At 51.7% G+C, this 21,589-nt stretch overlaps 5 protein-coding genes across 5 annotated transcripts; 1 reads left to right on the top strand and 4 right to left on the bottom strand.

Moving 5' to 3' along the window:
• Nucleotides 1-1,334: 1,334 nt before the first annotated feature.
• On the bottom strand, nucleotides 1,335-7,714 carry JN550_007034 (uncharacterized protein; the record flags this gene model as incomplete). Its single annotated transcript, XM_049318840.1, has 3 exons — nucleotides 1,335-1,911; nucleotides 1,966-5,660; nucleotides 5,720-7,714. The coding sequence occupies 3 exons, from the start codon at nucleotides 7,712-7,714 to the stop codon at nucleotides 1,335-1,337; spliced, it is 6,267 nt and encodes a 2,088-aa protein (XP_049170929.1).
• Nucleotides 7,715-8,840: 1,126 nt separating this feature from the next.
• On the bottom strand, nucleotides 8,841-9,437 carry JN550_007033 (uncharacterized protein; the record flags this gene model as incomplete). Its single annotated transcript, XM_049318839.1, has 2 exons — nucleotides 8,841-9,085; nucleotides 9,197-9,437. 2 exons carry the CDS (start codon nucleotides 9,435-9,437, stop codon nucleotides 8,841-8,843), a joined length of 486 nt encoding a protein of 161 aa, XP_049170928.1.
• Nucleotides 9,438-10,084: 647 nt separating this feature from the next.
• JN550_007032 (uncharacterized protein) lies at nucleotides 10,085-12,059 on the bottom strand (the record flags this gene model as incomplete). The annotated part of the gene is made up of 3 exons (XM_049318837.1): nucleotides 10,085-10,797; nucleotides 10,850-11,958; nucleotides 12,052-12,059. 3 exons carry the CDS (start codon nucleotides 12,057-12,059, stop codon nucleotides 10,085-10,087), a joined length of 1,830 nt encoding a protein of 609 aa, XP_049170927.1.
• Nucleotides 12,060-12,866: 807 nt separating this feature from the next.
• On the bottom strand, nucleotides 12,867-16,342 carry JN550_007031 (uncharacterized protein; the record flags this gene model as incomplete). Its single annotated transcript, XM_049318836.1, has 6 exons — nucleotides 12,867-13,174; nucleotides 13,231-14,232; nucleotides 14,291-14,429; nucleotides 14,477-14,715; nucleotides 14,769-15,973; nucleotides 16,020-16,342. 6 exons carry the CDS (start codon nucleotides 16,340-16,342, stop codon nucleotides 12,867-12,869), a joined length of 3,216 nt encoding a protein of 1,071 aa, XP_049170926.1.
• Nucleotides 16,343-18,608: 2,266 nt separating this feature from the next.
• JN550_007030 (uncharacterized protein) lies at nucleotides 18,609-20,585 on the top strand (the record flags this gene model as incomplete). Its single annotated transcript, XM_049318835.1, has 1 exon — nucleotides 18,609-20,585. The coding sequence occupies one exon, from the start codon at nucleotides 18,609-18,611 to the stop codon at nucleotides 20,583-20,585; it is 1,977 nt and encodes a 658-aa protein (XP_049170925.1).
• Between the last annotated feature and the right edge of the window lie 1,004 nt (nucleotides 20,586-21,589).

The raw sequence follows: 21,589 nt of genomic DNA, 5'->3' as shown, positions 1-21,589 counted from the left end.
TATATACAGACAACATTGTGCTTGTCTTCGTCCAGTTTGATGGGGCTGTGTTGATGATCAGCCTTTGGTCTTTATTTGGAGAATACTAATCTCGAGCTACGGGAGAGCGTTGTTGGGGCCAAGACCGCCCGGCAAGGCAGAGCACACGGTGGCTTGCAGTAGTTCGGCTTTGACGACTGGGCACGCTGGGGAGGACTACCGGGGTCGTATTCATGTTACTCGCAGGACACATTGTGGTGTGGCGTATGGCTGATTTCCCGTGTCCGGTTTTCTTGTACGTCTGCATGGTTAGTTGAGTCTTTTGGTAGTGAACCACCGCTGTCGCATACTTGAGGCTCAACTTGCTTATTTTTGGTCGGGAGAATTCGATGCCGCACCTGGGGCGTGTTTTGTTATTCTCCTCTTCAGCAGAATGACTGGCTAATTTTCAGAATTGTGGTAATTAGACACAAAATCCTTCACTCCTCGGATGGTGTAGCGAATCCCATTCTTGGCACCTTCGGATATGCCTAACTAGCGATGGACTGGTCCAAGGGCCAATGAGGAACCCCTCACGATGAACACGTTGGGAGCGTCGGTCATCAAATTAGGCTTGGAAAAAGTAGGCTAGGCAGGATATTAAGGATCTTGTTGCGCTTTAGTCGAGTGCGGCTGAAGGCAGCTGAGCTACTACTCACCAACCCTAATCCTAGCCTTGCTAAGTTGTGCATCTTGGCACAACACATCATTGGCCATCGGGGTACAGCTCCCGATACAGGAAGTTATGCCTGGAGCTTTTAGCCCAGTATGCCAGGCTCAAGCTTTATGGAGGACTGGTTGAATCTGCGCAAAGATCTGCAGCGCCAGTAAGTTGACTAAATAGTCATGCAGTCGGTGTAATCGTTGCCACCGGGTCGATCATTGATGGTTTCCGAGGGAAAATTCAAGGCAGCAGTTAGAAGAGACTTCACACACTCAGCAGGCCAAGAGAGTATGAAGATCATTTACGTAAAGCGACATCAAATGAGTTGGTGAAACTTGGAGTATTGGAAATACTAGGCGTAATGAAAACTTCGAAGGCAGGTAAGCTGTTCATGGTGTCAGAGACCGTCTCTAGTAATTTACCTTTCTAAAGTATTGCAATTTCAATCTTGTATTTCTGTTCCTTGCCCTGACATTGTATTATATCATGATTTGAAGTTGTTCGCTGTTGCTGGTTCAATATTGCTGCACACGAAATGTTCAGAAAGTCAGCAGCTATGAGCGACACGACAGACTGACTACTTTGATATACTAGAACTCAATTGTGCTAAAAGAGTGACTCCGTCGGCCTAGCCACTATTGCTCTTGTAAATTCATTTCTTCCGCTCAAACAGCTTCAACACATTGCGATTGCCAGATGCTGCCGCAATGTCGAGTGCCGTCTGCCTCTGAGCATCCTCGACCTTGACGTCCAAGCCCCTATCCAAGAGAATTTTGAAGCGCCATGCGTCGGCCTTCGCGGCTACATGCAACAGCCCACGCCCCTCTTCATCCACCATTGCGAAGTCAGCGCCAGCAGTATCGAAGATCTCCAAGACCTCCTTTTCGGCCTTGATACAATCAATCCCGTAGTATTGCATCAAATGATCCGGGTCTCCGACTGGCGATCCGTAGAATTCAAACAGCGGCGTCTGGCCCTTCTTGTTCCGTGTGTTCACGTCGAGCCCTCGTGCAAGGAGCGTTTGCAGAAGATCGCGGCGCATATCACGGGGGCACTTTCGGCACAAGATATGCAGCGCAGTATTCCCATCATTATCGACGGCGAGAACGTCCGCCCCAGCGTTGATGAGGGCTTCGGCGGCTGTTACATTGCTCTCGGCAGCATGCAATGCAATTAGCAAAGGCGAATTCCCCAAAGAGTCGGCCTGATCCACGAGCTCGGGATAGTTGCTTGCCATATAGTTAAGAGAGGAGATGAAATGTTTCGTAGAGCCTTGGCCATACAGCATTTGGTGCAACGCGTTTCGACCTCGGCTATCACGGGCAAGTGGGTTTGCGCCGCGCGACAAGAAATGTTCAAGTAGTGTCGGCTGAGTGGACTCGAGCCAGTCTTCGCCACGTAGTTTGTCGACCTGCACATCGGGTCCGCTCGATCCATAGCATGCCGCGAGAAACAGTGTGCGTCCGTAAGGATCTGTACGCTCGAGTTCCAATTTGGGGTTGAGAAGTATAGGGTGCACGAGATCTCCCAGCATGAGGAGGTCATGGAGTACCAAGGCTTCTTCGCTCTGCGTTGAGCCAGGCTCATCGTCTTCGTGAGATTCCTCTAGTTTGTCTCTCGAATACTTGGCGAATGGATCAGCACCATATGAAAGGAGAATTTCCATTAGTTTGATGACAGAATTACGCGTGGTCTTGCGAGACTCAATTGAGCCCGGTGTCCGGTCGCTGTACTGGCGGGCAGCGTGGTGCAGCGGCCACCGAACATGAACTTGTGCCCAAAAGTTATCCTCTGGGGGCTTTTCCCGGTACGTGTTTGGATCAGCCCCAGCTGACAGAAGGCATTCCAGGATCTCTGGCTGATGGGTTTCGATAGCACTGAAGAGTACATCAGCTTCGAAAGTCGCGCCATGCCTAATGAGCATCTTGACCAAGTCGATATTCTTTCCTGCGAGCGCCAGGCAACTGATGCCATTCTCATCTACAGCATTGACATTTGCCCCGGCTCCAATCAGAGTGGCGACAATCTCTTGCTGGTAGAGATCCTTGCCGTATCCGCCGCTGCCATGAAGAGCCGTATGCAACGGAGTCCGACCCCGGAAATCGCGTTTCTCGATGTCCGCTCCCCGTTCGAGGAGATATGGAAGGGCCAAAGCCATCTGCCACCAAAATTTCCCTTTCGCCACATGGTGAAGAGCATTTTCAACAGGGGCCATGACGTACTCTTTACCGATCCATTCCTTTTTGTACTGGAACTCATCCACATCTACCCCAAGGTCCTCAACCAGCACGCCAAGTACCTCCATGTTTGGCAATTCACGGGAGACAGCCTGGAGGGTGAATGGTTGGTAGGATTCCTGGTCATTCCAAGCGCCCCTTTCGCGGTAAAGGCCTGGCTTCGTCTTGTCGCCAAAGGTATGCCACATTCCTCCAGCAAACTCCAACTCAGCTACGCGTACGCCGATTCTCTTCAGCAGGGCGTAGAAACCGTATCGTACCAGAATAGACATATTGCTTCCTTTCTGGTTTGCAGACAGAAAATCGACCCCAGCTTCGAACATCTTCTCCACAAGGTTGTACTGTCTCAACTCGAGCCTTTCCCGGAACAGGTCGTAGTTTTGTTTCCCTTGTTCGAGATGCGGGAACTCACGTAAGGCTGTCGCTAAAGCCATCTGGCGATAGCTAATGCTGTGCTCGACGAATGGTTTCCTTTTTTGGAATAAATCAGCCGGCTTAGGTTTGTCTTCCGCCCATGCATCCCGTGCTCTCGCCAAGTTTTGAATAGTATAAGTCATATCTGCTTTGATAGAGTTTTCGAAAGGCCCAGGTACAAAACCCCCAGGAATAGACTTTTCCCTACGGGAGGGACAAGGAATATCGGCGTAGCGGGGTAGCAACATGTCTATAATCTCCTCAAGTCTGGCTGTGTCCCGGTTTGGCGCCAAACCTTCGAATTGGTAGGATACAGGACGCTTGTCACTATCACCCAAGTCTGGGCGCGACGTATCTCCAAGCCTGAGTCCGCCCGCCTTGCCATTTCTCTCTCGATTGTTCTGGGGTATCATAGCGTCCCAAAGTCTGGACTCGGCTTCAAATTGCGCGCAAGCGGTGAAGAGGTTCCTGCCGTGGACTTCTGCGCCCGCTGCAAGCAACAGAGAGACTGTCTCCGGCCTACCTGATGCACAAGCATATGACAGCGGTGTCGAACCTCCGACTCCTATATCTACTGCAGCATTATGCTTGCCTTGCCATCGGCCCGCAGGCTCCCAGGATTGTAAGCTGGGCGCGCCATCATCCGTCATGTGGACATCGGAATCTTTGTGAAGAGCATCCAGCAGCAGTCCGACGATGTTGCTCTGCCTCGACCTAGCAGCAAGGTGCAGAGGCGTCAAACCCTCTGAAGATTCAGCAGCTGGATTGGCCCCAGCCGCAAGCAGCATTTTGACACTACACTCGGATAGTGTGGCAGCAAAATGCAAAGGAGTTAGGCCATCTTGGTCCGTCACATCCACATTCCGCATCTTTGAAAGTAGGAGTTTGAATCCTAACGCCTTGCCCCCATTCGACTGCATGTAGCTACAGAATGTATGCAGCGGAGTGTGACCAAAGTTGTTCCTGGAGTCGGGGTCAAGGCCGTGCGAAAGGAGCTTCTTCCAGACCAAGGTGAAATCGCAGTCGCTAATGGCGTCGCGCTCAGCAAGCTCGTGGAGAAGATTGTTCCCGTCATGGTCAGTCACCCCGATATCGATTCCGAGACCGAGCAGAAAGTCCAGACGGGCGCCATCTGGTTCATCATACGTTGAATGGTAGGTAGAGCGGCCTTGGTCATACTTGATCGCCTCATGCAGCATGGTTCGGCCTCTGAAATCCCGCTGGTCTTTCGAGGCGCCCCGGTCAAGTAGCTGCTGTATTAAGCTTGTCACCTCCTTTTTTCTTCCTCCCTGTGCCACGGTACGAAACAGGAATGTAGCGCCATTCTTGTCCTTAACATCGATATCAGCTCCAGCCGCGATCATTATATCTAAGATCTTGTAGAAATCCTTATCCGGTCCTCTTGTCATTTGCAGCGGGGCCTCGCCTCTGCGGTTCTTTTGATTTGGGTTCGCACCCATATCGAGAAGCCTGGATAATATGGCTAAGTTTGGGGGGCTCTTGGCTAGAATCATATGAAGAATGCTGTTGCCACCTTTGTCGAGAAGAGTCACATCTGGATTCAGATCCATAAACCTTGTTATAGACCGTGATGAGGGACGGGAGATGCCATAGGAGTCAAGCATACTGTATAGTGGAGACCGGCCCTCGCTATCCTGTTTGTTTATATCAGCGTGACTCTCCTCAACGAGGAGCTTCATTATAGTCCATGATTGGGCGTAATGGAGTGGTGTCAGACCCCTTTTGCAGACGACATTTGCATCAGCTCCTCGTTCAAGCAGAAGACGACTTATTAGCAAACCATTTAATCCAGGCTCCGAGTCCCCCGCGGCGAAATGCAACGGTGTCTTTCCGTGCGGGCATCTTTGGTGGATATCGGCACCTGCTTCCAGAAGAGTGTTCAACATCAGCGTGAGGTCTTGACCAGACGCTCCTCCGGAATACTGATGTTCGCTAGAGACAGCACACAGTCTATGTAGCGGAGACAGGCCAAGTGATGGGTCATTGTCGAGGTAAAATGCATAGTCGTAGGTGCCGATGCCGCCAAATTCGTCGCCGCTCCCCCGGCACAAGATGTTTGGATTTGCTCCAGCTTTCACGAGCATCACCACCACTTCAGCATTCTGTGTAGCACAGGCAAGCAGAAGAGGTGTATCTCCGCGTACCTTTGCATTGACATCAATCCCCGGATACTGCAGAATTCTTTTGATCACCTTGGAGCGACCGTTTTCTGTCGCCCATGCAAGAGCTTGGTGCGCGATATCAACATCTTTGATATGTTGCAGGAAGACATCTACCGTTTCAAGATGCCCAGAATGACATGCGTACTACACTCCGGCATTAGTAAATCAACATGCGCCTACCATGAGGATGGTCGCGGGCTTACCATAAGTGGCGTATGGCCAAAAGTCCTTGGTGCGTTCCCGCACCAGTTCCCAGGATCCTCCTTTGTTTTCTTGGTTAAAGGGTCGACGCCAGCCTTGAGCAGTTCACTCGCGCAATGAAAGTTATTCCCTTTGGCCGCCAAGTGCAGTGGCTTGAGGCCGTTGTACCCATGGTCATGATCAGGATTCGCGCCAGCTTCTATTAGGATTTTCACGACTTCGGCGTGACCGACGCTGGCAGCCAGCCAAAGAGGAGTCGCTCCTTTGGCATCTACAGCATTCACGTCAGCACCTTTGACGTCGATGAGCCTTTGACAAGCGGAGCTCAGGCCTTTTTTGGCGATCACATGCAATGCCGTCAAGTCCTTCAAATGCGTCTCCCCAGTTAGTACCAGCAAAGGCTCCCAAAGGTTGTGATTGGAAATTATCCCATCCAGAACTGCGTAAATTCTGGATTGCTCACAGCCAGTAGTATCTGATCTCGCAACGTGGATGTGCCAATTCTCAGAGGCATATTCCAGAAAAGGGTGCTTCAATTTGACAATGAACCTTTCCTTGTCGCTCATCTGTATATGCTCAATAAATTCTGGCTCATCGAACCCTACAAAGACATTCGTGCTTGGTGTCTTGGTTTGGTTTGCTAGCGACAGTGCGATATCGTCTAGAGCACCGGAAGATAGATAGGTTAGGCAGGCGAGAGCAAGCCCATCGTTTGAAGGGCCATGCAGTAAGATGGGGTACCCAGAATCCACCCCCACTCTCGTCATACCCTTAAGATACTCCGTGAATGAATGATGAATAACACAGACCGTCTCATCGGGAAGTATCTCCAATAAAGGTCCACACGCGGCCCTTACCAAGTCCTTAGCGGACTTGCGGTCGCGGATATTCCCCGAAGGATATGTGACACGTAGCATCTCAGCAATCTCAATGAGTCGAAGGGGCCGTACAGCATGTGTGACGCACTGGAGGATGAGCCTCTGTATATCGTCAGGCACCCCTGATCTTGTAGAATGTTCCTGCAAAAGTCTGGTGTACAAATCATTGAGATCTGCAGGAAGTCGCGACAAAACGCTCTCTACATCAGCATTAGGCGCCAGGAAGGCATCCATTGCTAGTTTGGCGTAAAGGAAGATGCCTTTAGCCCGGCCAGGGATCGCATGTCTGATTGACTCCTGAGATTGTGCGCTGATAGACGATCTACCCAAGTTCTGCTCCACATAGGTGGCGATATCAGCATCAACTTGAGCTTCTTCAAGCCGTATATGCAGGTGAGCTGTGTGCTGGAGGGCAACCTCAACATTCGGGATGGGGCGGCTTGAAATCAGCACTTTGACCTTATCCGGTCTCCAATTTCCGAATATCCCAAGGGACTTGAGGAACACTTCATTTCCCTGGTCCATCTCGTCGAGGGCATCAGCCATGCAGAACACTTTGCCCGGAAGGTTCGCTATGGCCATACGAAGGTCTCTCCAGAGGTCCTCCATGGCGATACTACCGAGCTCGCGTCTAGACTCGACATACCCCTTGAGTTGCTTCTGAAGGGGAGGGCTGTATTTCAAGATTTGGTCCAGCCAATCTCTCAATAGCGAAGCGGGTTGGTGGTTTGCATCGATGATCTGGCGAAAGAAGAAGTATAGAACTGGCACCCCAGGGTGAGATTGAGCGAGGTCATGTATCAGCTTTGATACGAGTACAGACTTCCCAGATCCTGGGATGCCTTCACACCATAGAAGGCCATCCCTCTCACTGCTGAGCCATTGCTGGTAGGATCCAGTGCCGGTCACCCAAGAGCTGGTTCCCGGGGCATGGGTGCCGAGATGCTTGAGATACTCGCCACTTCCCAAGTCATACGCGGTTGGCTGCAGCCATGCACGTATCTTTTCGATAGTCTCGTCTGGCTCCGGTAAGACCTGTTCAGGGTTGTAGTTGCTCACGTCTGTCGTCTCAATTACAACCACGTCCGTCTCGCTAGATGTGTCGGAGAGAGAAGGCATTGCGCAATGACAGCACGGGTACAACAGTAAATCGTTCAGGACAAAAATGTGCGGGGCGTTTGGCAACGGAAATACCAACCCGGGAGTTGATTCTTGAGTATGAACGAGTTCTGACTGTCTTAAAGGCAATGGGGAAGGGGGGGGTCTAGGACAATTGAGGCATCAGTCCTGATCGAAGGCTGCGTCCCCACATGGGTTAAGGCACAGCCAGCAAGCTAGGCAATCACCCTGCAATCCTTAATCCTCTGCCTAATTGCTAGCAGGTTTTCCTTCACAAAGAGAGACTTGTTCACATCGTTATAATTGAGACTCTTCATCCGGTAAACTGTACTTGTGGCGTTGGGGTTTTATCGCAGCGACGAAGGTATATTGTACCCATTCCTGATCTAGGCGGTTTAGGTACATACGAATGGTGGTACGTGAAGGAGCACGCTGCCACAGTTCTCTCAAGGATTCGGGTCCTAACTTACCTACCCTGTCGTGTACCGTTAGCACCCAAAAATTAAGCCTGCTCAGAGTCTGAGTCAGTGAGCTTCATCGGCTTGAAACGAATCCTTTGCTTGGCAGTTCAGTGGCGAGCCTCAGAGATAAGATAGAGAATGGGCTTGACATTGACGATACTCCGATTCTAACATTTGATTGTTACCATTCAAATGTTCTAGCAGGCTATTAATAGTGAATAAGAAGTGACGCTTCATCTTATTCAACGACTGATGCAAGTCCTGCGGGTGCTTGCACTTCAAGGTGAGAAGCCACAGGCACTGAAAAGTCAGAGGGCAAGGCACTCCTCGACCTATTGTCTGATTGGGTACCACTTGTCACAGGCTAATAAATACCTCCGACTCTATATAAGAACCCAAGAAGGTGGTGTCCGTTGTGAATCATTGCCCCCATCTTCAGGAGTTGAACACCGACAGGCGGAGATCTAGGTGCTATTATTCATTTAAGTTTCAACAGAGCATACTGTCGTAAAGTTACTTTGGAATTATACGATTAATTATTGACTATTATATTAAACAGCCCTTCGTGGAAAGACCTTGCCGACCTGCTAGTTTGTACTGCCGCTTCCACGCTGGCCACCGTTGTTTCGTCGTGTCGGGTTGGATCTATCCTTTGGGTTCGAAGCTCAAAACGCCAGAGCAGCCACTGCAGCTACGACTCCCAGAACTCCTACTTGGGGTCCTATTGTTGCAGCCGGTGCATGGTTCTTGGAAGTAGAGCTTAATGCTGTCGATGCTGTCGATGCTGTTCCGCTGGTGTCCTTCCCGGCGAACACATCACCTATGGCACTCGTGGCGGCGGGATAGTCGGTTGCCGCGGTAGATTGGGCAATCCATCTACCACAAAAGCGCCCAAATGCGCTGGCGAAAGCTGTTTGATAAAAGCTAAGTCAGATAAATGCCCGATTTCCCGCAGCTTGACAACTGCTGGCTGTATCGGCCAAATGCAGTCAAGGAGGAATGTGATGTTAGGATGACGTACTCAAGGAACATTTGCTTTCAGCATTTTGCGAAACACTCATGGTGATGCTTGCCCTGTGTTTACATAGGCAGTTGAGCTCGTTGGCGTCAACGGCTGTCGTGCTGCAGTCGTTGCTGGCGGCGGCATCTTTGAAAGCGGCTTGGGCGCAGCTAGGTATACTCCTAGCGTAGTCGGAGAGACCTGACGCAGCATGCGCCCCAAGCATGTATGCTGTTAGAATGAAGAGATATTGAGGCTTCATCGTGTTCGGGTTATAGTAGATGAGTGCAGTGACGGAGTTCCTCTGGCTTAGGCACCGAGTCTGTACAGTACAAGTCGAATAGGTGGGAGTGGCCTTTAAATACGCGTGTCTAGGCGATGGATTGAAGTGGATAAACAGGCGCCCATGAATTCAATCATAGACTCATGATCGGATGATTGTTCCTAGTGCTTGTGTGCATATAGGACGTGCGCTTAGACAGGCAGTCTGATACAGCGATGGTTTCCGTTAGTTAGGTCTCTCCTAGTTACTGCTGGTTCGGTAACCAAGCCTTTCAAGAACCCGGCTGAACTGTATATTCATCGCATAATTAGTATTTCGACATCCGAACTTGTCAACCATGTTTGTCTAGTATTACGTTTGCCCTAAGTCTATCGTGTGATCGGAGGTCTGTCACGGGGAGAATTGAAATTAGACCCGCTTTGTTTGCTTCAAGATATCCACCATCTAGTTCTGTTCATGCGAGCTTTCATGTATGCTCATCAATACACTTCGCTTGAGTTGCACGAAAACTTGATATGGCAAGTCTCTGAGCCTAGTGTACGGATTCATTCATGATCACATTATGTCTAAGCTTACGTAGCAGAGATAATTAAGTATACATACATCATCTTACACTTGGCCACCCTTCAGACAGATGTGTCCTTTGCGCCATCACTATTGTTGGAGCTTGTCTTGTCGCCCATCTCAACATCCTTCTTTCCAGCGCCCCCTTTCTCGATTTTCTTCCATCGCAGGCCAAATGCAGCAAAGAACGCCGCGGCGCCGGTCGCGACACTGATGTAGTATGTGTTTCTTAATCCGGTGGTATACGCGCCCAGGACTGTATCGATGGCTGCTTCTTGATGCATCTCCTGCAGGATCTGTCGGATCTGAGACGCACCACTATTGATGAAGATGAGTGGGTCCAGTTGCGGTGCATCTCGCGTTACGCCCTCGATTAGTCCGTTCTGGAAGACGGTCTGCGCGACGGCGATAAAGAGAGCGCCGCCCAGGCTCTGGAAGAACTGCACGCATGCGCTCCCTTGCGGTATGAGCTCTTGGGGGAGGACGTTCTGCACCACAGTGATGCCGGTCTGGAAGCAAACACCGGTACCGAGCCCATAAAGCACCTGGTAACCGAACCACTTGCTGAATGGGGTGTCGAGCCAGAATGTCGAGATCAACCCGGCACCAGCGGTTAACATTGCAGTCTCGACAAAGATGATTGGGTTATAGTATCCGAATCCGGTAACCAAGCCGCCACTGATCATGGAGCTGACGACGGTGGACAGGAGCATGGGCAGGAGTTTGATACCGGCCTGAACTGCTGAATCGCCTTGCACAGCTTGGAAGTACAGAGCTACCGAGTATCATTAGTACGTCTCCTAGTTGAGAAAGCGGATGTGACCTACACAGGTAGTAGATCATAGGGAAGAAACAAGCGCCGAAGACGAAAGAGAATATCATGGCACTCAGCACGTCGCGGTGTTTGAAGAACCGAGGGGGCAAAAGTCCCTTGTCCTGCTGGCGATGTTCCACGGCGACGAAAATTAATGCCATGACAGCGGCACCCACGAACAAGCCAATGATTCGGGAGTTGTTCCAAGGATATTCGGTTCCTCCCCACTGCAAGGCAAGCAGCAGCATTATTATGGCCGGGATCAGGATGCCCGCGCCTAAGAGATCCAGCTGGACGATTCGCGAGATGAAGGACTCATTGTTGGGGTTGTTCGCCCTGGAGATGCCCAAGTAGAAGAACACCACCAGGGCGGCGGCGCAACCTATGGGAAGATTGATGTAGAAACACCAGCGCCAGGTAATACGATCAGTGAACACCCCGCCAAGCAAGGGTCCGGCAACACTCGCGATCCCCCACATACCACCGAAAAGACCAAACATGACGGGCCGTTTCCGTAGTGGCAAGGTGTAGGACAGGATCACGACGGCGCCTGAGAAGAGGCCTGCCGTCCCTAGGCCGGCGATGGCCCGGCCCACGATGAACGCCACCGACGACGGCGCGACGGCAGAGACCAGACTACCGAGCTCGAAGAGCGCGACGGCGCCCACAAAGGTGAGTTTGATGTCAAACAGCCGGTAGATGGTGCCATAGAGCGGCTGCAGTGCCGTACTCGTTAACAGGTAACTCGCGCCGTACCAGCCGATGTCCCTCACGGAGCCATACTCAGCGGTGATTGCCCCCAATGCCGGCGCGATGATCGTCTGATCCAAGGCCACAAGGAACACGGCTAGACACAATGATAGGATGATAAGTCCAAGTTTCAGCCCTTTCGGGTATTCGATGTCCTCTTCATCTTCTGTTATGGGTCGGGCAGGCGTCGTTGATACTTGCTTTGCCTCCATTTCAGAAGCGCCATCCGGCGCTGTCTCTTTACTATCTCCAGTCATTTGGTCCTCTATAGGTATCTTGGGTGTGGCCTCAGAGCTCTGGGTCATGTAGAGAGTCCTCGAACGGGCGTAAGACGTGATACGACCCTTGACGTTGGTGCCTCCCCCGAAGGTGCTGCTTGGGTTGTTTTGATAGCAGGGGAAAGCCGCGGAAGATATCCGTACACAATAACCTCAGCTGAGTAGAATGGAAGTCAGATTAACTCACAACCTCATTTTTATGATAGATTATGGTGTCATGACTAGTATTCAGGCCGATCTGGCGCGAAGCAGAGCATACGAAATGGCGCTGGCCTGAGGGATGTGCGAGAAGACCACAGTCGGACTGGGCGACCATGATGACGATTTGGTGGAATGAGCGATCTCAGCCAATCCGATTCAAAGGCCATGCGTACTAAACTGAGACCATCAGAGCAAGCTCGCGATGAATCAGACTGAATCACAGAGCCCTAGCGAGGACACTAACCCCCGCGATGGACGCCTGTAGGGCGGGCTAGCCCGCTGTGGGCTCAGCCAAGGCCCCTGCAAATTTGCCTCCCAAGCCTTCAATTGCAGGTCGGCATTCGTAGTTGTCCGAAGAGCGACTGTAAGTAGAAATCCGAACCGAGGGCTACACACAAGTGTGCGTGTGTGCGAAAGCGAGGGGCCTGAGGAGATGGTGTCTCATTCAACGCCTATTATGATGTCTTGGAGATTGGCGACAACAGTATAACAGTCCGGACCGATCATAACTTGCAATCTTTCTCGGCGCGAACGTCAATTACATGTTTAAATTTGCGTCCCAAACTAAAGCACAGCACTCTGAATACCGCAGTAACATACTACGTACGATCGATAGTCATTCAAGTAACTTTTTGTTTACTTAGTACTCTCCATAGCCCTCCAACATAGATCAACCTCGTGATTGTCATCGCTAACTCACAGGCAAAACTTCTTGCAAAACATGAAGGCAAACGAAATTTCCGGAAAATCAACATTGAGATCCAGACCTAGTACATTATCCCCAGGTTCAATGTCCTCGGACTAGATGTAATACATCGAGTCCTTCAGCTTCTCGTGTACCACTCTCGAGGTGATGTCAACCCTCGTAGACGTCGCGATCGACGCATCGTCGGAGCCCTCAAACAGCTCGCTCATGTGCGCCCGTTGGCGCGTGCACAAGATGTCGGCGTAGTATGCCGGTGGACAGATGCTGACGGCCTTTGTTGCGCGGCCAAAGAGGTAGCACATGTCGTGCGTGATCTTCTCTAGGGTGTTGGCGGCCTCGGCCTTGTAGGTGCTGCGGAACACCTCATCGAGTAGCACCGTGTAATGGGCGGGACGAGCCGTGCCTACAGTGATCAGTGTCAGTACGGGCTTTAAGCAAGATCACAAGGGGGGTGCTCACCTTGTAGGGCAGTATGCGCTGTGAGAAAAAAATCCCAGACCAGGGCCTGCGTGACTCCTCGGTCTACAACCGTACCGTTCTTGATGTTCCGAGATCGAGTCATATTGTGGGCGTCGGTGGGAAAGAAGCGAGTCTGGTGCCGCTTCACAGAAACTATCAAGGCGATCTTGGGCTTCTGTTTTGACAATTCTTTACAGGCTGTCCTGATCTGGGGGAGTTCTTCCTGCAAGACCTTGATGAACTGGCCCTCAGACACACCATCGCGGTAGATGATGATGTTCTCGGGCATGCGGCCCTGGTTGTGTTGCTGCCAGAGCCTAAGTCTTCCCTTGAATCGTTCCAGTAATGTGGCATCGAGCATCTCAACACGGCCAGCCTGGGCCCATGCCGTGGCCGGCCACTGCGCGAGGTCCGCATCGATGCTTGATACCATGCCGACCATACTCGGTGCGTCCTCGGCATTGCTAGACATGTTGGTTGGGTGCGTGACGTCGTATCCCACAACCATGGTCTTGCCTTCTTTGACCAAGCTTACGCCATTCTCTAGCTTGTGGTTTACACCACCAGCCTTCAGGTTCACCTTCAGTCCGACGTTCGCGAAGTACTGTTCAGCTCCTGCCTCTTTGGTGACGTTGTTGCGCTGCACAGAGACGGTGTGGAAGCCATACTTGGTGTCCGCCAATGTCTTCACCGCATTGTAGGTCTCCGTGCCCTTGTCGGGAAGAACTACAAACACGAACTGAACGGTAGAAGGGAATCGAGAGAATGCCTCGTCAATTGCTTTGTAGGCGGTCACGCCCTGGGGTATTTGGATTTCGAATCCATCGTCATGGGCTGGAGGGCTCGGTATAGAGATGCCCATTGCCTTCCAGAACGCAATCATCTTCTTCATGGAGACTTTCAGCACATCATGTGGGACGTAACGGCCCGAAAAGTTGTTAATATAAACCCAGGTCCAAATTTGAATCGGGCGTCCAGGCTTGGATACTTTCACTTCGGCCACTAAAAAGTTGCTTACTTAGTCACTTGCATCCAGTAAAAAGAAATGAATAGCACTCACTGTTCCATGACCCTTCAGAAACACGAGGCCTTTTGGTCTCTCGCGGGTTTTTCATGCTGGCATATAAGACTTGTGGCGCGGTCAACTCGCGGCCCTTTACCTTCAACAGGGTTTTGTCGACTGAAATACCAAATCGCATCTGTAGTCGTTTTAGAACATGCCCGCTTTGGATAGCAAACGACATACCAAAGCTGGATTCCCATCCAGTCCGAGGCAAGCTCGCCCCGTAGTAATCAACGAAGTCGCATTGGCAAAAGGAGACCGACAAGCGAACAGGATCATGTCTCGCGTTTCCTCCACCGTAGTCTTGCGGCGAAGAGCCTGGCCCGGTATAATTTCAACCAACTCAGCGGGCATGTACACTGGCTTCAACTTGGTGCCAGTGTTCACGACAGGCCAGTCGGGATTGACTTGGCGACCGTATCCTAGAACAGTTAACACGAGTCTTCGACTGAGATACGCTCAAATTTAGACTTACGCAGCTGGAAGTACTGTGCCACAGTATATGTCTTCCCAACCTCAAGACCAGGTGGTGCGTTATCGTTGATAACGAAGGACACTTCATGGGGGCGGGCGCCAAAGCGCATCACTTTGGTCTTAGATTTTTTATCGCCATCGCCGGGAGTTGCGAGGCCACAGATGACAGACTCCTTGATCCTTGCGACTCCTGGTGGCTTCGCTTGTCCCTTGTGAGAGCTCGCCTTGCCTTTCTTGCTCGGCTTGGGATCTCCTTGGCCACGGTCGGCAAGGATCTGGACTTTGCCTCGCAATCGACCGAGAACTTTGTGCAGCTGCTTTAAGTCATTGTCGCGGATTTGGTGATTCGCATCCGCAAATCTAGTCATGAGTTCTATAACAGAACCAGAATAGCGGAAGACGCCGTGGGACACGTTAGCGTTGAGAAGGAGCCGTCCGGTGGCCGGCCGCACACTCTGAAAGTAACCTCGCACGATGGTGTTGAAACCAGGATAGCCCAGGTCGTGAACCTCGGACTTGAGGTTCATTGGGAAATGCCGACTGCTGCCAAGCGATGCAATGGTATCCTTTGCTCGGGGAGTCTGACCGAGGACAATCCCCACAGCATCTATCACATCCTCATAGATGGGGAACGTTGAGGAGGAGGATGTGGCGGTAGGAGCTTGCATCGTCGACAGAAACCTCAGCATGTCGTCCAGGGCTACATCGCTCGGACCGTGGAACTTGACTGTGTAGGTGCTGTCCCGGCCCTCATCGGCGTAAAGGACCTCCACGACACCGTTGTCAGGGAGATCAAGGGGCTTGAGAGAAACCACCTGGCTCTTGTATTCCGATGCAACTGGAATGGCGGAACCCACTTGATCCAGGGCAAGGGTTATAATCCTCTGTAACTTCCGGCCCTTTGGCTCGGGGACATTGACCTTGGCACCTGATTTATCCGTGGCAACTTTGGCTACCTTGAGGGAATACTTGGACCATGTCTGCGCTTTGGCCTGCAAGGTGAAGTAATTTGCCCAAAGAATGACTTCCTTTCCCTTGGATCCGAACGCAGGTCTCAGGGGCATGAATTCGGAGACAGGCTGGGATGGCGATGCAGAGCCCGAGATCTGTAGCGCTGAGGTCTGCTTTGTCAACAGGGCCTCGTTGATCAGCTTGTCTTCTAGCTGAGCAATCTTCGCGTCCGGACCCGGCGCATCGCTCGAGCTTCTGGAGAGGTTAGCGGATGGTTTCCAGTACAACAGGCGACACGTACTTAAACACCTCGGACTCTCCAGCAAATTTGTCGACACGGCCGCCTCTGGTCCCGCCACGACCACGACCTCGATCAAATCCGCCGCCGCCGCGATCTCCTCGGTATCCGCCGCCGCCGCCGCGATCTCCTCGGTATCCACCACCGCCGCGATCACCGCGGAACCCAACACCGCCACGGTCTCCGCGAAAGCCGCCTCCGCCTCCACGTGTATTGCCGGAGTCAAAGCCGGAAAATGTTGAGCCTCCACCGCGGCCGCCATGGAAGTCACCACGCCCACGGCCTCCGCGACCTCCCCGGGATTGGCCACGTCCGCGATCAGCCATGGTTAAGCCGTATGGTGCAAATGGGTCCAGCCGGTTGGTGACAGTTTCTGCCCAAGTATGTTGATATGAAGGGATACGATGGGCTTCATCAGAAGCTTGAAGAGATCAGTCAAACTATGTAGATAGATATCTACTTGGATAGCAACCCAAGTTAGCTCGAAGGGCTTAGAAATTTTGAGTGGTGATCGGTTTGCAAGGAATGGTTGATTGGGCTAGCAGCTCAAACGCAGTAGAAAGCTATGCATGTTTCCAAAGCCTTGTTGGATACAACCCCACCCTGCAGCTTGCCGTGTGATGCTGTCTGGCCAGTTTTTGTGAAAGTCAAGATTGGACGAATTTGTAAGTGGCAAACGAGTTGATAGAACAGCATGATGGATCAGGAGATGTGACGATCCAGTGGCAGAGGCTGCATGGCAGCGGTTCGGAAGGCAGCAGCCAACTGAGAAAGCCCGTCTTGTATCATGTGTGTCGTGGAAGCAGGGACAATGAAAGCCAGTAGTTGTATGTCAAGACTCTGTGTGAAACAAACTGGATGAAGTTCTCTCTTGGCTCATCGGGCTGATCCTGCGAGTGGACACAGCGGGCTAGAATCCACGCTTGACGGGCGGGACACAGAAATCCAGTGGTTTAATCAGAGGTAGATAGATGCATGGCTTGGTCGGGATCTCAATAGCGTGGGTAGCTTTCCGAGTTTCACTGCACTATAGGGCGCATGTTTGACTATAGAAATCGTACTGACCTTTACAAGATACAGAGCGGTTGCGACCGCTGGAAATCCCTCCTCTGGAAGGTATTATATCAGGCGAAAAAGAGAGTCACGAGCCATAAACCTGATCACTATCAATGTCAACGTCTGTCATAGCGATACTCGCGTTAGACGCGTTTTGGTATGTGGGCTATTCACTTGTGTGAGCCTCTGGCATCGGAACTGATAGATGGCGGCTGACGTACCAGCGCTGGCTTCTCAAGTAGACAAACTTGCCAATACCGCCAGAAATCGACCATTCCAAGGTGGTGGTTGATGTCAGTTTTGAGATGCTGAGGGGTGCAGAGACAAGTGGCGGGAGTTCCCTTACGACTCCTGGGGGCACTAGAGCCTAGCTAGCCACCGTTGCAAACGTTCTAACTTAGGCGGAGGCAATGGCGCTTGGACATTATGGGACAACTCGGGCCAGATCCAAATCAGACCGCAGATGCTGCAGGGATTTGGGGAGAATATGATGTTGAGAAAGAGAGCAAGTGTGAACCGGCGTTGTGACAACTGTCGGGACGCGACACATCAGACACTGCATGCGATGAAGGTGGTCTGCTACGAACCGCCCACCCAGCATTGAGACAAGGCGGTTTGGTATCCACCTATGGGCATCCATGAGGCCCACCATGGGCCACACCTCTGGCGCGCAAACGCACCGTGAAGACGCTGTCAGCTGGTGGTTGGATGATCACAGCCGCAGCAGCAAGGGCGAACAGAACCATGGACTTGTCATTTTCGCACAAAGGGACATGACACTGGCGTGCAAGCAGAGAGCGTGGCTTCCACAGATTGTCATACTGCAGCGCCCACAGATGCAATTGACGACTGGGTAACGCACGGGCCGCTTCTATACCGTGAAGTTCAGCTCGAACTGTTTTTGCACGATAAGACCGCACACAGTCAGGTTTCCGATTGAGTTACGAGGTTCGAAAAAGCAAGCAGTAGAGGGGCAGGTTTCCCAGGTGAGAAGCATTCCCTGGCGTTCTCGTCAGGCATCACTAGCAAAAGCAATTGGCCCTCCAACGTTGCTTGCTTCTTTTGATAATGATGCGTGAAAGATCTCGGCAGTGTTTAAACCTTTTGCACGATTAACACCTGCACATACGTTGGAAACTTTGACTATTAAGGAGGTTGAACTCGCGAGGAACGTTCGACGACCGAGAATGGATGCGCCCAAAGCAGTGGAAACGGTTTGGCAACTGGATTGGTCAGTTACAAACGTTTCAATGTATCGTTGTAGAAGACGGATACGCCCCCTCCTCTTGGGTCTATCCCTAGTTATGAGCAGCGTCGGCAAACTTGTAGCCACCTACCTATCGATGAAGCGCTCGAGATACGTGGCTCTTGCAAGTCTGAGTGACGCGAATTGACCTTATGGGGAGTTTATAGTCATTCTCCTTTCCGGTATTGTCTTCTGTTTCGCTTTCCGACGTAATCCTATTAAGTATCTTACGAGCTAGCTTGCTGCGCCGTTAATTGCTCAGCCTGATATAACCAAGCACATCAGAAGCGATGGAGAACTCACACGTTGATGCAGAAATGCTCAAAGAGATTCTCAACCTCGAGATACCTCTCGAGCCCCAGCTGTCACCAGACTGCAAGTCAGTTGTCTATACCACACGACTGAAGTGGCACCACAAAATTAAGGAGCATGTCAGCGAGCCGCTCCACATCGTCGACGACGTATCGTGCCCCAAATCGTCACGGAAACTAACGGATGGGCTCTTCTACGACCGCATGCCGCGATGGTCGCCTCAACCACACAAGCGCTCAATCGCCTTCCTGTCAGATCGCGGGGGCCAAAGAGGGAAATCTGTAGCGCTGCATCTGCTTGACCTGGACACTGCCGAGTCTAAGCCTAGGCCCATCACGGCGGTAGAAAGCGAGCGAACCATCTCCAAGTTCTGCTTCAGTCCTGACGGAAGGTTCATTGCCTACATCAGCACGGCGGAAAAGTCGGCAGAGGCCAAGGCCAAGTATGATGCCAAAGACGACGCGTTCATCTGGGGCCAGTGGCAGGACTGGGACCACACCCATCTATATCTCGTCGACCTAGAAACGGCAGCGATCGAACTGGCCTTTGACAAGAACTGCTCAGTGGTAGATTTCGCGTGGAGTGAGGGTTCAGACAGAATCGCCGTGGTGACGCATCGCACTCCGCACATCGAAAGCCACTACTTACACGGTGCTACTCTTTTTATCCTGGACCTTGCATCACGAGAGACGAGGGAGGCGGCGCATTTCTCTGGAAGCCTCTCGAGTATAGTATGGTCAGGCCAGTCGCTCTATTTCGTCGCGTGCAGTGTTCCCCATGAAGACACTTCTGGGTTCGTGGTCTATAGTATGCAAGTCCCAGACAGCCATGGTATCGATGCATCGATAAGTGATGCGACAGATATCAGGAAGGTATATATGGGCAATGGCAACAGCTGTGCAATCAGTCTTCTACAGATCAACGGCGACGTTATAGTAAAGACGCAACGCGGTATGAGCGACGAGTTGCTGCTTCTTGGCAACGACACGGTCCTCCTCCGGAGCCAGGGGAGCAGCATCCGCCACTTTGACGCCAGGAGAAACTCTAACAACCGGATAGTGCTGACCTATACAGTTGGTGACGTGAATAACCCTACCGAAGTCTTCTGCGAATGTCTCTCATTAGGTAAAAGAGACATAAAGCAGCTTTCTGTCCATGGTGCCGCCTTCCAAAGCATGATATTCGGTCATTGCAAATTCATCGAATGTCCCTCTCTCGACGGCTGCGAGACAATCGAAGGAATATATCTGACACCAGCGCACTTGAGTACGATCTCTGGAACAGGTAGTGTGATGACACAGCTGCCTTTACCTACCTTGGTTGTCCTGCATGGCGGCCCTTATTCCCGGCACACCAACGACTTCGACATCTGGCACCCCTTGACGTTCCTCGCTCCCCTTCTCCTGCTAGCCGGATACGGCATTCTAATGCCCAACTACCGTGGCAGCAGCGGCCGCGGCCAATGTTTTGCCAGCTATTCGCGGGGCGGCATGGGTCTGTACGACGAGCCTGACATTGTGGCCATGACCCAACACGCGATAGAGTTGGGGTTGGCGAATAAGCAAAGACTCGTCGTCGGCGGTTGGTCGCAAGGCGGATACCTCTCATACCTGTCCGCCGTCCGTAACGGCACCCACGGCCTGGGCTGGAGGTTCTCCGGTGCCATATGTGGTGCTGGGGTGACGGACTGGGACGCCATGGCGATGACTTCGGACATTGGGTATGAACAAGCCCAATTCGCTGGCCATGCGCCATGGAGAGGTGAGAGCCGCCACGTCCATGTGTCTGGATCCGCCATTCGCGAGTTCCCAGCGGCTGCTAGGGAGGGACGCATCCCGCCCCTGCTGATACTGCATGGTGAGCAAGACGAACGGGTCCCCGTAAGCCAAGCCCACGGCTTCCGGCGAGCCTTGGATGAGGCCGGGTTGATGAGCCAGACGGAATTCGTCACGTAAGTACCCAATGTCTGGCCACTTTCATAGAGGAAGTCGTTAGCTGACTGCCAAATTGCGTAGTTATCCCAGGGAGGGGCACCACTTTACTGAACGGAAGCACATAGAGGATATGATGAGGAGAATTCTATGCTTTCTCGGGAAATATTTATCTTAAGAGTTGTGGACAGGGTTCTTCACGCTTCGAAATGATTCAAAATACCATTTAAAGCCATTTAGCCCGTCTATTTTTATCCGCACATGACGTTTATAGGTGTGCAGGTTTCAAAGAGTACATTTAATTGCAAGCGAGTTGTGCCAAACGTCTGTCAGCCTGAGTGTTTGATAATAGTGCCCTATAATCTCGCTAAGATGCAAATTCAGCGCCAACGTCATCCCTCTAATTGGTGAAATGGTAACACAAAGAAATAATCGCCAATGGACAAGACCAGATAGGTACATAGCACACAGCACAGCGACCGAAGTCAAAGGCATAGGTGAGGGAAATAGCAGCAAAAAAGCGCAAAAAAAGAAGACCATATGTTCTATTGTATAGAACGCATCAGGAATTGAGCCCGATGCGGGGGTCGAACCCGCAGCCTTGAGATTAAGAGTCTCACGCTCTACCGATTGAGCTAACCAGGCCGTGAGCTGTCATGAGACAGCTGACGGTTGTTGTTGTTGAAGCGATGCGGATTAACAAGATTCTTATTGCGTGTCGGGGTGCGGTGAAAGCTTTTCCTAACAAGCGTGGCTTGGCAGCAAAGCCCCGCAGCAGGAGGACACTCCCATTGGTAGGGAGACTGTGCTGGGTACGTTTGTGGGGGGCCTGAAGAGAGGGTTTGTATGTAAGTTACGCTACCAGAGCTGGCCACCGACTTGATGTTCCACTGTCTGCTTGTCTGGTTGGTGAAGGTTCGTCGTCATTACTGGATGACATTCGCGTGGCCATATTTCGTCTCAAATCGAAGAGGAGCCATACTCTGATATAGAGTTAGAACTGGGAAATTGCAGCGGCAGTACCAATC

The sequence above is a fragment of the Neoarthrinium moseri genome (assembly GCF_022829205.1).
Source record: "Neoarthrinium moseri strain CBS 164.80 chromosome Unknown scaffold26_Wmoseri_CBS_16480, whole genome shotgun sequence".
In the NCBI taxonomy this organism is placed as follows: Eukaryota; Fungi; Ascomycota; class Sordariomycetes; order Amphisphaeriales; family Apiosporaceae; genus Neoarthrinium; species Neoarthrinium moseri.
The sequence above is the reverse complement of the archived record's forward strand: the minus strand, read 5'-3'. Positions and strand labels throughout refer to the sequence as shown.